The sequence below is a fragment of the Nipponia nippon genome, unplaced genomic scaffold (genome assembly GCF_047370975.1).
Source record: "Nipponia nippon isolate SJK-2023a ecotype South Korea unplaced genomic scaffold, ASM4737097v1 scaffold_3, whole genome shotgun sequence".
Classification (NCBI taxonomy): Eukaryota; Metazoa; Chordata; class Aves; order Pelecaniformes; family Threskiornithidae; genus Nipponia; species Nipponia nippon.
The window spans coordinates 107628430-107640934 of NW_028262347.1; the positions used below are offsets into that span (position 1 = coordinate 107628430).

At 36.3% G+C, this 12505-nt stretch overlaps 1 protein-coding gene across 1 annotated transcript in view; it reads right to left on the reverse strand.

The window, feature by feature from the left end:
• Positions 1 to 5568: 5568 nt before the first annotated feature.
• HTR7 (5-hydroxytryptamine receptor 7) overlaps positions 5569 to 12505 on the reverse strand; it is a 37872-nt gene continuing 30935 nt past the window's right edge. Inside the window, exon 3 of the mRNA XM_087767647.1 lies at positions 5569 to 7948. Within this exon, the coding sequence (XP_087623773.1) occupies positions 7912 to 7948 (37 nt within the window). The 3' untranslated portion in view covers positions 5569 to 7911. The remainder of the gene's footprint in view (positions 7949 to 12505) is intronic.

Below are 12505 nucleotides of genomic sequence, written 5' to 3' on the forward strand. Positions count from 1 at the left end.
AGGCTTTAGATAATGACTTAAATATACTTATTGGTTGACTTTGGTTTTCATCTTACAGAAGTTCACTATCTATATGCAAATTACCAGTAACAATGGGGATTTTTCTTATTTACCATAACTCCAAAATGCATCATAGCAAAGGAATTGCTACTGCTGCTAATAGAAACATGTCTTCAAACATACAAAAATGAGAAGTTGCAAATGAAGGTTTAAGTCGCTCTCTGGTAAGCTATATTAATGAATACAATCATTCACTGTAAAATAACATTTTTATCCCTGTGCTAGCTGCACAGTGGCTCTACGGATTTAATAATTTCCATTACATCTTAGTCAATCCTCAGAGAGAACAGTATATGTTTTCTTTTAGTTAATTAAAGCTGGTAATATAATACCCATGACTTCATCCACATGTTTGTGCCAGCATGCTTTGAAAATAATTGTATCAAATCCAACGTAGGGCTTAACTATTTAGGTGCCTGATGCCCAAAATGAAATGCTAACCCTTATGCTAGGTATATAGACTTCTTCTGCAGTGTCTGAGGAGGGGCTGGGAGCATCAGGGTGGGGATCTGAGAGTAATAAAGCTTCTTTCAACTAGCCAGTATAATATTCTGTGTTATACTTGAAACTACTTTCTGGAACTGGGATATGCCTACTATTTTTTGGGTTCATTCCTGGAGATGGGCATCTATGCTCTTTTCTTTCAAAGATCACAGTGGAGCTCTCTATTTTAATTGGAAGAGCAATTATATTGTGGGCGTTTTATAGAAAAAAGTTAGTGTTTGTAACACTTGCTACGGACAGCGATCCTTACCCTAAGAGAGCTGATCCTCAGCTGTCTTGCAATAAAGCACTGAATTACCAAGGTCTTCTGACTTGGTGGTGGAATACTTTCTATGTCTGCTATTGAAGTAATGCTCTTTTATGGGGAAAAACATTTGAGATCTGTGGGCCAAACAGAATCTTTAGAGGCTTGATTCTGTAGGATGGGGTGATGAGGCTCATCTGGGAAACAATAAACTTGAGTCTCAGTTTCTGCTCCCAGAATTTTATCCACAACTTTGTACTTTTACAATACATCCACTGGATAAAAACTCCTTAAAAGTAAATTATCATCTTAAGTACTAGGCTATGGAGTCATGTACTCCTTCACTTCCATTTTGGTCTAATTAACATTGAATTGCTTTCTGCAAAGGGTCTTCACCAGAAGGGACGGACAATGCTTCTGTCACTCTGAATAGCCTGCTGACTGGAGCACTCTGGGAGAAAGGAGGTTGTGGATTTAATGTGAGCCTTGATGCCAGATTTTCCATGTGCTGAGTAAGTGCTCTGACCATTTTCTAAAAAACATAGATACTACCACTGTCACAACAATCTCTAAAAGGAGGTGACCAGATCCATGATACGTAGGGCTCTGGTTCTGGTGGGTGCACAGTCCATGTTCTCAGTCTGTGCTTGTTGGACTGGCAATGTGCGCAGAGGATCTCCTGTTCATACGGGCTGGCTCTGGCTCTGCAGTCCTCTGGTTCAGGAGCAGACCTCCGTGCCTTGCAGGAGCTTACAGTCAAACAGCAAAGTGGCTGTTTAGAGACATCCACGCTGCAGTGGCAGCTAGGTGGGGATTTTTTGGATCATAATTCTAGAAATATTTTATTCAATCCCACAAAACTTTTCCTTTAGGGTAAGTTTTCATTAGATATACCGTATTCCTGTTCAAAAATTACTATTTGTTGGTCATATGAGTGGCAAAACTAGAGCTCGGTTTCACTTTATCACACTCAAATTTGAAAGCAAGATTTTCCAGTGTGGGAGGTCTTAGTGATTTGAAACAGGCAGCAGCTTTTCTACTGTTTTTCGTTTTGATTTCTTCTTGCCCTTGCTGCCCTTTTCAAGAAAATGATCACTTTCTATATCTTAAGCTTCATAATATTTTAGATGAGAGTTAAGCTTGTAGTTGGGCATTTTTCTCCAATGATTAATCTATAAATCATGATAATAAACAAAATAATTGTATTTAGCTAATTACTATCCAGTTGTAAGTTGTCATTAAAATTTAGTTTCCTAACAGTAATTATGCCTCAGAAATCATATTTTATTCAGTCTGTAAATCTACTGCACCATTCATAGTGCTGTTATACCTGGGATATTGTAATAGCAAGAGTGAAAATCAAATCAACATTCTACTGACAGAACAAGAGCAGTAAATGTCAAACTAATGAACATAGAGTGGGTATATGTAAATGGCCTAGGAGAGCAGAGAGGTTCTTGGCATTTCTCATTTTAAGCATAGATCAACCTAAGTTTCACTATGTGAAAGAAGTTCAGCTGTCCTGGCTGTAACTTCATCAGAAATCATTTAAGAAGGGCTTCATATTCTTGCTAAAAATTAAGTAATGCTTAGTACATGTCTAGGTTGGTAAGAATAAATTAAGAACTGGGATAGCACAAAGATTCCTTTCCATTCAGTAGTGTATTTTAATTCAGCTTTAAATCATCTCTGCTGATTTGAGTAAATACCCAACTTATATACATGGTATTTTTAACAAAAGAATTCAGATAGGTAGTCAACTATAAAAGAAGATGTTGGGCAAAGAAATAAGCATTGATACAACAGATGAAAAAGGAAGAACACACTTGCATAAACAAAATATATTGTAAAATGTCTGAATATTGTTTTCTGTGCATGTCCCAAGATGGATGCCCTCTGTGCATTGAATAGGTAATTAAAGACATATTATAGATGTCAAGTATGTACTCTAAAGGTCTGGTTTGTCTAAAGCATGTTTAGGTTGAGAGGCTGTATGTAGATTAGTGCTTCCTGGCCTGGGGCCTTTGAACTATCACTATCAGTAAAAACTCTGAAGGTAGTCTGCAAATTATGGGAAAAAATGTTTGAAGGAGAAGAACAAAACTGTATAGTATTCATATATGCACCCCTGCAAGGAAACAAATAAAATGAGTGTGAATGAAAGTAAGATACAAACATTTAAAATTATTTGTTTATAAATGAAAATAATTTTGGCTACACTAGAAAAGGTCTTTGAATGTTTTTAAAAGAAATATTAGGTCATCCATTTTTAATAAACAATACTAATGTCAGAGGATTTCCTAGACAATATGCCATATGAGTTCATTAAATAGAACTAGAAGCAAATCCAAATCCATATTTAGATTATGTTATTCAAGAAATTGGACAAAATATCCTTTCTGGTCTGAGCAATCTCCTCTGGACTGAAATGCAACTAAAATTTTAGAGTGTTTGCCCTTCCCTTAAAATGCTTGATTAGATTAAATCAGCTTTTGCTTAGGAGCAATCAGTCTCGACCTGCTCAGTAGGGCCTGAGCCAGCATTCTTTGTAGCAGTGTTTGTGCTGAACAAACCAAACCACCCTTTCATCAGGAGAGTTGTTAAAATTTCCCATCTCTCATTCTTTCAGTTCAGTGCTATCCAACAAGTGTAAGTACCTTTCTTTAACATTAATTTTTATACAGTAAGGATTTTAAATGAGCCAAGCTGAAAAAAAATCAGACTTTTTTGTAGATGAGAATGTCTTCCATGAATCTAAATTAAAATCACTTAAACAAATGGATTCTCTATTTTCTGTAGCATTAGTTCAAAGAAAGCACGTGACACAGGGATTAGCATTCAGTAGACTTCTTATTTTATTGTATAAAAGTAATTGCCTCTTAAATACTATCCAAATTAACATCTTAATATCCCTCTGGGCTTATACATTTTAAAAGCATAATATAACTCAGTACCTAATACAGAAGAACCCTATTTCCTTTTCTACTAAGTCAGCCTGCTGTATAAATTTGAGTCATTTGCACTGCAAGTGGCAGCAATTCTTTTTTTTTACAAATAAAACTCATATTATAACCAAAGACACTTAACGTTTTCAGTGCAGGCCACTTGCAACTCAAAGAGCTTAATTTCCTTAATTTCCTTGTATTTGTATTTCTTGGTAAGCTATTTGTGGGGGAATAGTCTCTTACGTTAACCATCAAAATATGTGACTTTATATATATAAAGTTCCAGCTCAATCCTCTGGTGATTCTTGCATATTAAAAGTCCCATCTGACCGAAATAATATATAAAATTCACTTTTACTTATTAAAATTATCAAGAACATCTGACTGTTTTCATATTATACATAGATATATTTTTTCATGCTTTCATATAACTTTTTTAACAGTGCATCTTGTGATGATAATAATAAAACTTTCTTCTTTTATTTTGTATTTATTTTTTTCTCAGGTCTGAAGCAAATTAATAACTTTGTCATATGAATAAAACTAGCTAATTTAGCAAGAACTTTATGCTAGAATCAAGGGGGCAGCTAGGAGAAGGCTTTAAGTTTGTAAAGAATAGATCAATCTGGACAAAAAACAGATGATGAGGGAAGGACAAGAGAGATATTATAAGGGTGTAGTAGGCTGGTTCACCAAATAGCTGTCTGTTGACCCCAAGAATACATATGGAGAACAAGACAGGCTGGGGCTCATAGTGAAAGATCAAGGGTTTTGTATAACTTTTGGGAAATTCATTTTATTTATGAAAATTTAGAAATGCAGTGATAACTACCATAAGGCAGCCCTGTGAAAATGCAAACTGCTCACTGTCACATCCCAGAATAGGTTTGGTGACAGAGCTAGAAAGGCATCTTCTGTAGATCTAGAACTGTGAGTCTGAGCCTTGTTTCTGGCATTATTCACTGTGCTAGACAGCCTGAGGATTTGGATTATATCAGTGTAAGGCAGGTCCGTGTGCTGCTTTTGTACTACTGACTACAGAAACTATTGACAGCTCAACTCGTTATCCCAGTAGGCCGTCTAATCTCTTGACTGCTTTTGATCAGCCCTACTTTTTCTCTAATCCTCTAAAATATTGTATGCATTATTTACTAGTCTTGAATACGTACTTAGCCTTGAGTGACTCTTCTAGTTACTGCGTGGGCTTGTGCGTTGATTTGAAAGAGGTGGTAGACCTGACAGTTACAGCAGGAAAAAAATCAGATTCATCTTGTATGACAAAGTATCAGTATTGTGTAGTTCCCAATGTTCTTTGTGTTGTTTACGTGTCTGAAAAGTCCTGGATGAAAAAATCAGGCAGAACTGCCACTTTATAGGTCCACGATGTTACAACTTATTCTAAAATATTCTCATCATTTCTGCAAGATTCTGGGAACTTAATAAATTTTAAAAGAAACAAATGTATATTAGGTAATACTATATCTGTTGCCTTCTTTTCATGAGGCAGTACCACTCTGAAATATAAGGGATGGATGGATGTGTTATATATATGTATACATATATCAATCTAGAATTGTAGATCCGTAACAGCTAAAAGCTCTTTCTGTCTCGTTTGCCCTCCATTATATTTCTCCTAAAACAAAAATTTTTCACTTAAGTGTAAAATAACAGTGTTAAAAAAACCAATGAATTTTCACAGAAAGGTGTCACTGGTAAGGTTTGTTTATTGGGATTTTTTTTTAATCATTTAAAATATTCATATGACATAATTTTTCCATTTCACTTGAAGTTAAGGTTTTGACGTGACATCATGAACAACGAAAGTGACAGTCTAAGTCATCTAAGTAAAATTCTTTCATTGCCTTTGTGAAATTAATATGCAAGTGAAACCATAAAGCTTAAAAAGAGTTTCAGAGTATTACCACTGCCCTTTATTTTAAGGTTTGAGCTTTTTAAAAAAAGAAACAGACTTTTTTCTTTTTTACTGTTATATTTGTGGATCTATCATCTCCCTTTCTCATTAGGTCTAGTTATAATATTATTTGCCAGTGTAATTTTGACTTCAGCTGAGTTTCTCTGAATGTATTCTCATGTAATTTAATCAGAACTGGTCCATTGGCCATTGAAAATAATTGTCCCATTTCCTGTTAAATACTTAAGGCTAACCAAGTAAAAAGCATTGCTGTGTCATTCCCTTTGGGAAATAAAGTAAATTATAAGACTCGTTTTGTTTCAAATGCAGAGTTCACAGTGATGAGTTTTACCAGTGAAGTACTGAAGAGAGTCTTGCTGACCTAGTACAATGAAAATATCCTGCTCCGGTGCTCTCTTGTGTAACTACAGGAGTTAGCTTAGGGTGTCAGGATAGTGAGCAGAAGATGGGTTAGGCTCTCTGTTCTAGGTTTTATATAGAATCATAGAATCATTAAGGTTGGAAAAGACCCTTAAGATCATCAAGCCCAACCGTTTAACCTATCACTGCCAAGCCCACCACTAAACCATGTCCTTAAGCACCACGTCTACCCTTCTTTTAAATACCTCCAGGGATGGAGACTTGACCACTTCCCTGGGCAGCCTGTGCCAATGCCTGACTACCTTTTCGGTGAAGTTGTTTTTCCTAATATCCAACCTAAACTTCCCTTGGCGCCGCTTGAGGCCGTTTCCTCTCGTCCTATCGCTTGTTACTAGGGAGAAGAGACCGACACTTAGTTATAGGCTTAACATGGATTGATTTGCATTCCATATTTTTCTCTTGCTGATAACTAATGAATTGGCCTGTGCTGGTATGTCTGGCTCCTTATTTAGATAACTATTGTCAATCTGTATATTAATTTAAACAAAGGAAATCAAATCTGTAATGGCATGTGTAGTCGGTGGATGATTTACCAGCAGCGTTTTGGTTAAACTGCAAGTAAGAGACTAAGTTATCACAAAATATACAGCTATGGAAATAAGGCAACTGCTCATCAAGATGTACCTTTAAAGAAGATAGCCTTTAGGAATGGTATATCCCGCTGCATAGTGGGTTGTATAACCCAGCATAGTTTAGAAACTCTGAGGGGAAATGAATGTGAGAAACTAAAAAAAAAAAAAAAAAAAGTTCAAAGGCATATTTAAGGAATGATCCCTTGAATCAATTTTCCCTGGAACAAATGGTCATTAATACTTGCTTGTTTATCTTTTGTCAAGTCAAAGGGGTTTATTTTAATTATAACCAAACATTGGCAGAAATAACACTTCTTAAACACATTTAAAAAAATAACAAATGTTGTAATTCTCAGGCTAGTCTCGCTAGCCAGTAAGACAAAAAGCAAAGTGCTATGACAATTTTCAAGCCTTTTATAGTTATTTGAGTTAAAATGAGAGAAACTTGTTTTTTATAAATTGGCAGATCACAAAAATTACATTAAAGCAAAGCAATCATATTTGTAAATTAACTGTGGTGTAATACCTGCGCATTCTAATTCTGTGCCTTAACTTTTGTCAGAGTGTAACTGAAGGCAGCTTTTTTAACAGGTTAGGGAGAACAAGCCATGTCTATGTTAGCAAGTAAACAGACATTTACTTAATACAACAGAATGCTTTTACAAAAATCAGTCTTTTATTGTTGCCTTTCTCAATCCCATTTCAGGTGCATAGCATCTCTTTAACACAAGCCCTGAAAGCATCCACAGAGCCACCGTTTGCTTGAAAACCTCTTTTTGTAGTACAACAAAATACATTCGGTATCACTGATGGTCCCTGAATATTAATACCGATATCATGATCCACAAGCATGGTAAACATAAATGAATGCTCTTCTACATTGTTTAATGTGGTGGAAATCTGTACAGTGCTTTATCTTGGAGTTTTAGTTGCAATTTTTTCCCACCCCATGTGCTAAACTCTTATTGCTGAAATGATTTGGCTTTCTCAGGCAGAAAACTATTTTCATTTGTATATAGCAGCACTTTTCTCCACAACAAACAAGATGTGACTACTTCCAATAGAAATGTATTTAATGTAGCGTATTGAGCTCATTGAGTATTTTTAGCACATTCCATCAAAAGAAGATGAAGTACATTTCATAAATCTATCCAGTTCTTCAGAAGCCAACTCTTCATTGTTCTTCTTCCAGTTCTGGCTTGGCTTTTTCTGGCTGCTTTGATGCACATTTGGTCATGACTCTTTTTCCCTGGAGAAATCAGAATTTCTCCTGTTTTTAAAAAAGTGAATGAATTAGATGAGAAATGTCCTGGAGCAACTAAAAGTCCTGATCCAGATACCACTGAAATAAATAGAAACCTTTCTTAAGAGGTAATTAGATCATGGCTAACGAGATAATCCTCAGAGGTCCTGTACAAAGGCAGAAGCTAGGGGAAAGAGGAGGATTCTGGTGGCTTTCCAGTCCTTTGTACTCATCTCATTTTGGGTTGCTATGAGAACTGAGGAAGTTCCCTGTCCATTTTACACAATTCAGTGGCAGAAGCCAAAAATTACTTCAGAAAATATAGCTGGCTTTACTGAGAGCCCCACATCTGGCCCAGCCTTCCAGCCTCTGGTGGCAGCACAGGCCTACACATGTGTCAGTGCTCATGGAGACCTCGCACGTGCAAGAGAGGGAGAAAGGAGCCAGAGCAACAACGAAGACTTCTCCCTCAATTTCATAAAATCATCTATAGACAAATAATTACTGCAAAAGCTTTGCACGGAATATATGTCTTGGCTGCAATGACATTGTATTTTATCCTACCTATAACACCATCACTCTAATTATAAGTAGAGCAAATTGCTGTTTCTCTTCTCAAGTTTGGTGAAGGGAAGAACCAATCCTCTACAGTAACCAGGCTGAAATGTTGCATTCATTGGAGGAACAACTTTAAAGAAAATATATGGACAAAAGAGGATGAGTTATTTCAGTATTGTGGCGAAAAATTTACTTTTATAAATCTTTGTAAATCCAAACCATTTTGGTGCTGATGATCTCTGTTGTTTTCTGGGATGACAGGGGATTATTTTGGAAAGAGAAGACTAATTTTTTTAAAAAAATATTATTTTACAGCATTAGCTTTATCTGTGTAATTGAACATTTGATTTTTTTTTTTTTGTAATTGCAAGTTAGAAGTCCTTAGCATGATTTTCACAGTACTTGCTTTATTTACTCCCTTGTTTGAAGAGAGAAATATGATTTATGGATTTCTCAAAAATACTTACTGTATACAAGCTAAAAAAACCCATAAGTATTCTGTAAGGAACAGATAGGATCTCTGCATGTTCGCAATCAAATATCCAAAAGGCTTCAAGTTCTCTATGCTTGTTTGGTTCTCATTACTTTTTAATTATTTCTGTTATTTCTTCTCTATCAGGGTAAATATTTGGGCTTCTTTAATGTCTTAGCTTGGAGAGGTGATAGATACCTTGAATAGGTCCTCAATGGTATATCAGTATAAAAGAACTGTACATCCTCCTTACAGCAAACACATGCTAAGGTAAAATTATTTTACTAGACTGCAAAATGACAGCAACTTGCTCCAGCATTCCTTAGTGAAACTCTCTGTTAATTAAATATGCAAGGAAAACAGTCTCTAAAATTTTGGGTAAGTAGCTCTTAGTCTGGAAACACATACCATTAAGGTATTAATTTCTGTATTTCTATGAAGCAGCTGTAATATTTTGTCATTGTGCTGTTTAAGTGTTGAGATTACAAAAATATCACCATTGGTTTTACTTATTGGGTGGGGTTGTTTTGCTTTTGCAACTATTGTTGGGAAGTAAATGTCCATTTAATTTGCTTAATTTTATCTTTTCCTTGCAATCGTCTTAACAACAGTAGATTCGCCTGATGAATCTCTGTTGTTTTATCACAGACCTGCAGAAATCCTGATTAGATTATCCAAAGATGCAAAGTTTTCTGAGACATTAGTGAATTTGTCCAGCTGTGTTCTGCTATATTTTTCCATGCTTTAAAACATAGATTCTCCAGAAGGCCTGAACAAGTATGCTACAGTGGCTTTCTTTCTCTTCTCTTCTCTCACAGCAAGTAAAAATAAGTATACTGTAAACACAATTTTCTGGAACTAGCAAGACCACACAACTACTGAAATAATGAAATATTGTTGGTTTTGACCGAGTAGAAAAGCAAAATATTTATTCAGTCTGGTATGTTTGTTTATAAAAGTGCATTGCTCTCTTCTGGAAACTTTGATAGATCTGTATGTATTTTTTTTTTCTGAAGTAACTCGACTAGTTCTATGTGAAAGATCACAAATGACAGAAATAATAATTTAAATCAGCAAAGACACAAAGTTACAAATCATCAAAATATCATCCCCTTAGAGTAACCATATATGAATATCTGTAAGAAAACACAGTATCTCAGTGGGGTTTTTTTGCTTGCGGCAGAGAAAACTTAATCTGGGAATTATAAGCATCTTTCAGTTTTCAGTGAGTAGAAGCCATTCTGCACTACTGGAAATACTGCTACGTGAGAAAGGGTTTGGCAATGTAGCAGGGCAGCTGAAAGGAGTGCCAGAATAGAGTGTGGGGAATGATGGGCGTATTTGGCAAGATGTTTGGAAAGTGGGTATAGAAAATAGTATTAATTAACTTCAAATTCATACTGAACCCACTCTTTAGTGGCAGTAACTACTTAAGAGATAAAAATCAGTAAAGATGAACATAAGTTTTTATTCCTTGCACGTTGCAAAGATTGCTCTTCTAATGCAGTGCTTCTTAGGCTATTTCTTTTTATTATTATTATTTTTATTTGCTCGAACCCTCCTCTTAATATAAAAATCCAGTCCTCACCATTCCCACCTCCTCCCTTTGAAATACGGGGTGAGTGTCTTCCGTTCCAGGATATTAATAATTTTGCACTTTAAGACTATTGCCTATGTCTCTGAATTTTCTCTCTTCTCTCTCCCTGTGTCTTCCTGAGAAACATCATTTTAAAAGACGAGAACGGATTCTTAAGCAAACTGTGAACAGGATTTGATGATACATTAATCTTGCACGTTTTCTGAGAATATTATACTTTGAATAGTTTTTCCTGAAAGATAAGAAAAATTATATGGAAAGCTAAGTCAATAGCTAGGGGAAAGGAACAGAACAAATGGCATTGCTTCAAAACACCTTCCAGTTCTGCACCTACAGCCTCTTGGTCACTGATCCCAAAACTTACCTCAGTAATGTTCTTGTAATGATGCCGTGCTGACCCCAGTGTTTGGAGCAGGGGCTGCCTGGAAATCCATTTTTGTGCCATAAAGCAGGGTGGAGGGAGTGAATGGACTCTGACCGCATTATTTACAGTATTAATTTGATAAATAATTCCCTTCTCTATGTCTCATTGTAGTAGATTTATTTCCCTCTGTTTGACATATCTTTCTGCAGGTGGTGCTAGCTAGTAAATCATCTGAACAGAGCATGAAAAACATTGCTTTTTTTTTTACCTGAATCTGAAGTGTGAAGCAATAGACATAAAATAATGAGATATTATCATAAATTCACAGTTTTTATTGCTCTTCTATTTCTATTATTACTCAGTAAGACTCTTGCTAAACAGAGGATTTTGGTAAGTGCCAATATTTTTTGGTAAGTGCTACAGTATTAAACCTAGACACTACTAGACTGCGGGAGCTGGGAGAAAATGTTAGGAATAAGGCTTCTACCACAGACACTCTCCCTCAAAAAAGCAGTACCAAGTGAGCAAGGGGAGTACAGTTTTCACGATGTATTGATACTGCAACAAACCCTTGACTTTTATTTGAATGATGAGGAAAAATACCATGGGGAATGCTATATGTTGTTACTGCCTGGTTCTGTTGCAGATTAACTGCTACTGTAAAATGGGAGAGTGGTTTACAGTAGGCTAGCAGTACATTTACAAAGGCAGTTATCGGCAGGAATGGCAATGAAGAAATATGGTCATATGTGACACTTGAGAACCTCTGAGCAACGGTTACTGATTTGACACTGGGTAATTAACTCAGCAGAAAGAAACAGAGATGGGAGGGTGCCGTTTGGGCAGGGAAGGCTGCAAAACTAGCCAAACCAGACTCTTCACAAAACCATTATCTCAAATTCTGCTCCAAAGGCATTGCTTACACTGAGGAGAATTGTTCACTTTAAGTCTATTCAACTAAAGCCCTTACCGTAAGCTGCTTTTGCCCTGTTTATTGAGGAAAAATGACATAAGTATGGTGCATCTGAGCAGGATGAGACTAGAAGGATGCAAAGGGCTTCTGCGTAAAGTACAACCCATACATTGGCTGCTACATTACTTGCACGAGGCCTGCTATCGAAAGACTGTTTCAAGTAAAGGAGGCTCATTCAAGACCCTCTCACCTGGGGTCCATTGAGAGGTAGTGTTACCTTTACGGATAAATTATAGATAGGGTATTGCTAATACCATATAATGAACTGTGTAAGGGTAATTTTTTTTATGCCTCTTTCAGAACTTTGCTCTTTGGCTTTTATTTTGGCCACAGATGATGTTTATCTTGGGTAAAATGTGTTTGTGATAATGAAAGGTGGGCTGGGAGAAGGATCTCTGGCACAGCTTGACTAAAACTCGTTTTAGGGAACTGACTCATTCAATGGCTGCTCTCGAGGATCTTTGCATACACTTCAGAGGTAAATAAAAGAGACATATAAAGTAAAGAAGGTCTGACTGGCATCTCCCTGTGTTGATGTCTAGATAATTCTGGCAGCAATTGAAGATCTCGGGCTGTAGCTGAAGACTGGGTAGCTGCTTGTGCTGGATGAAGAGGCAGTC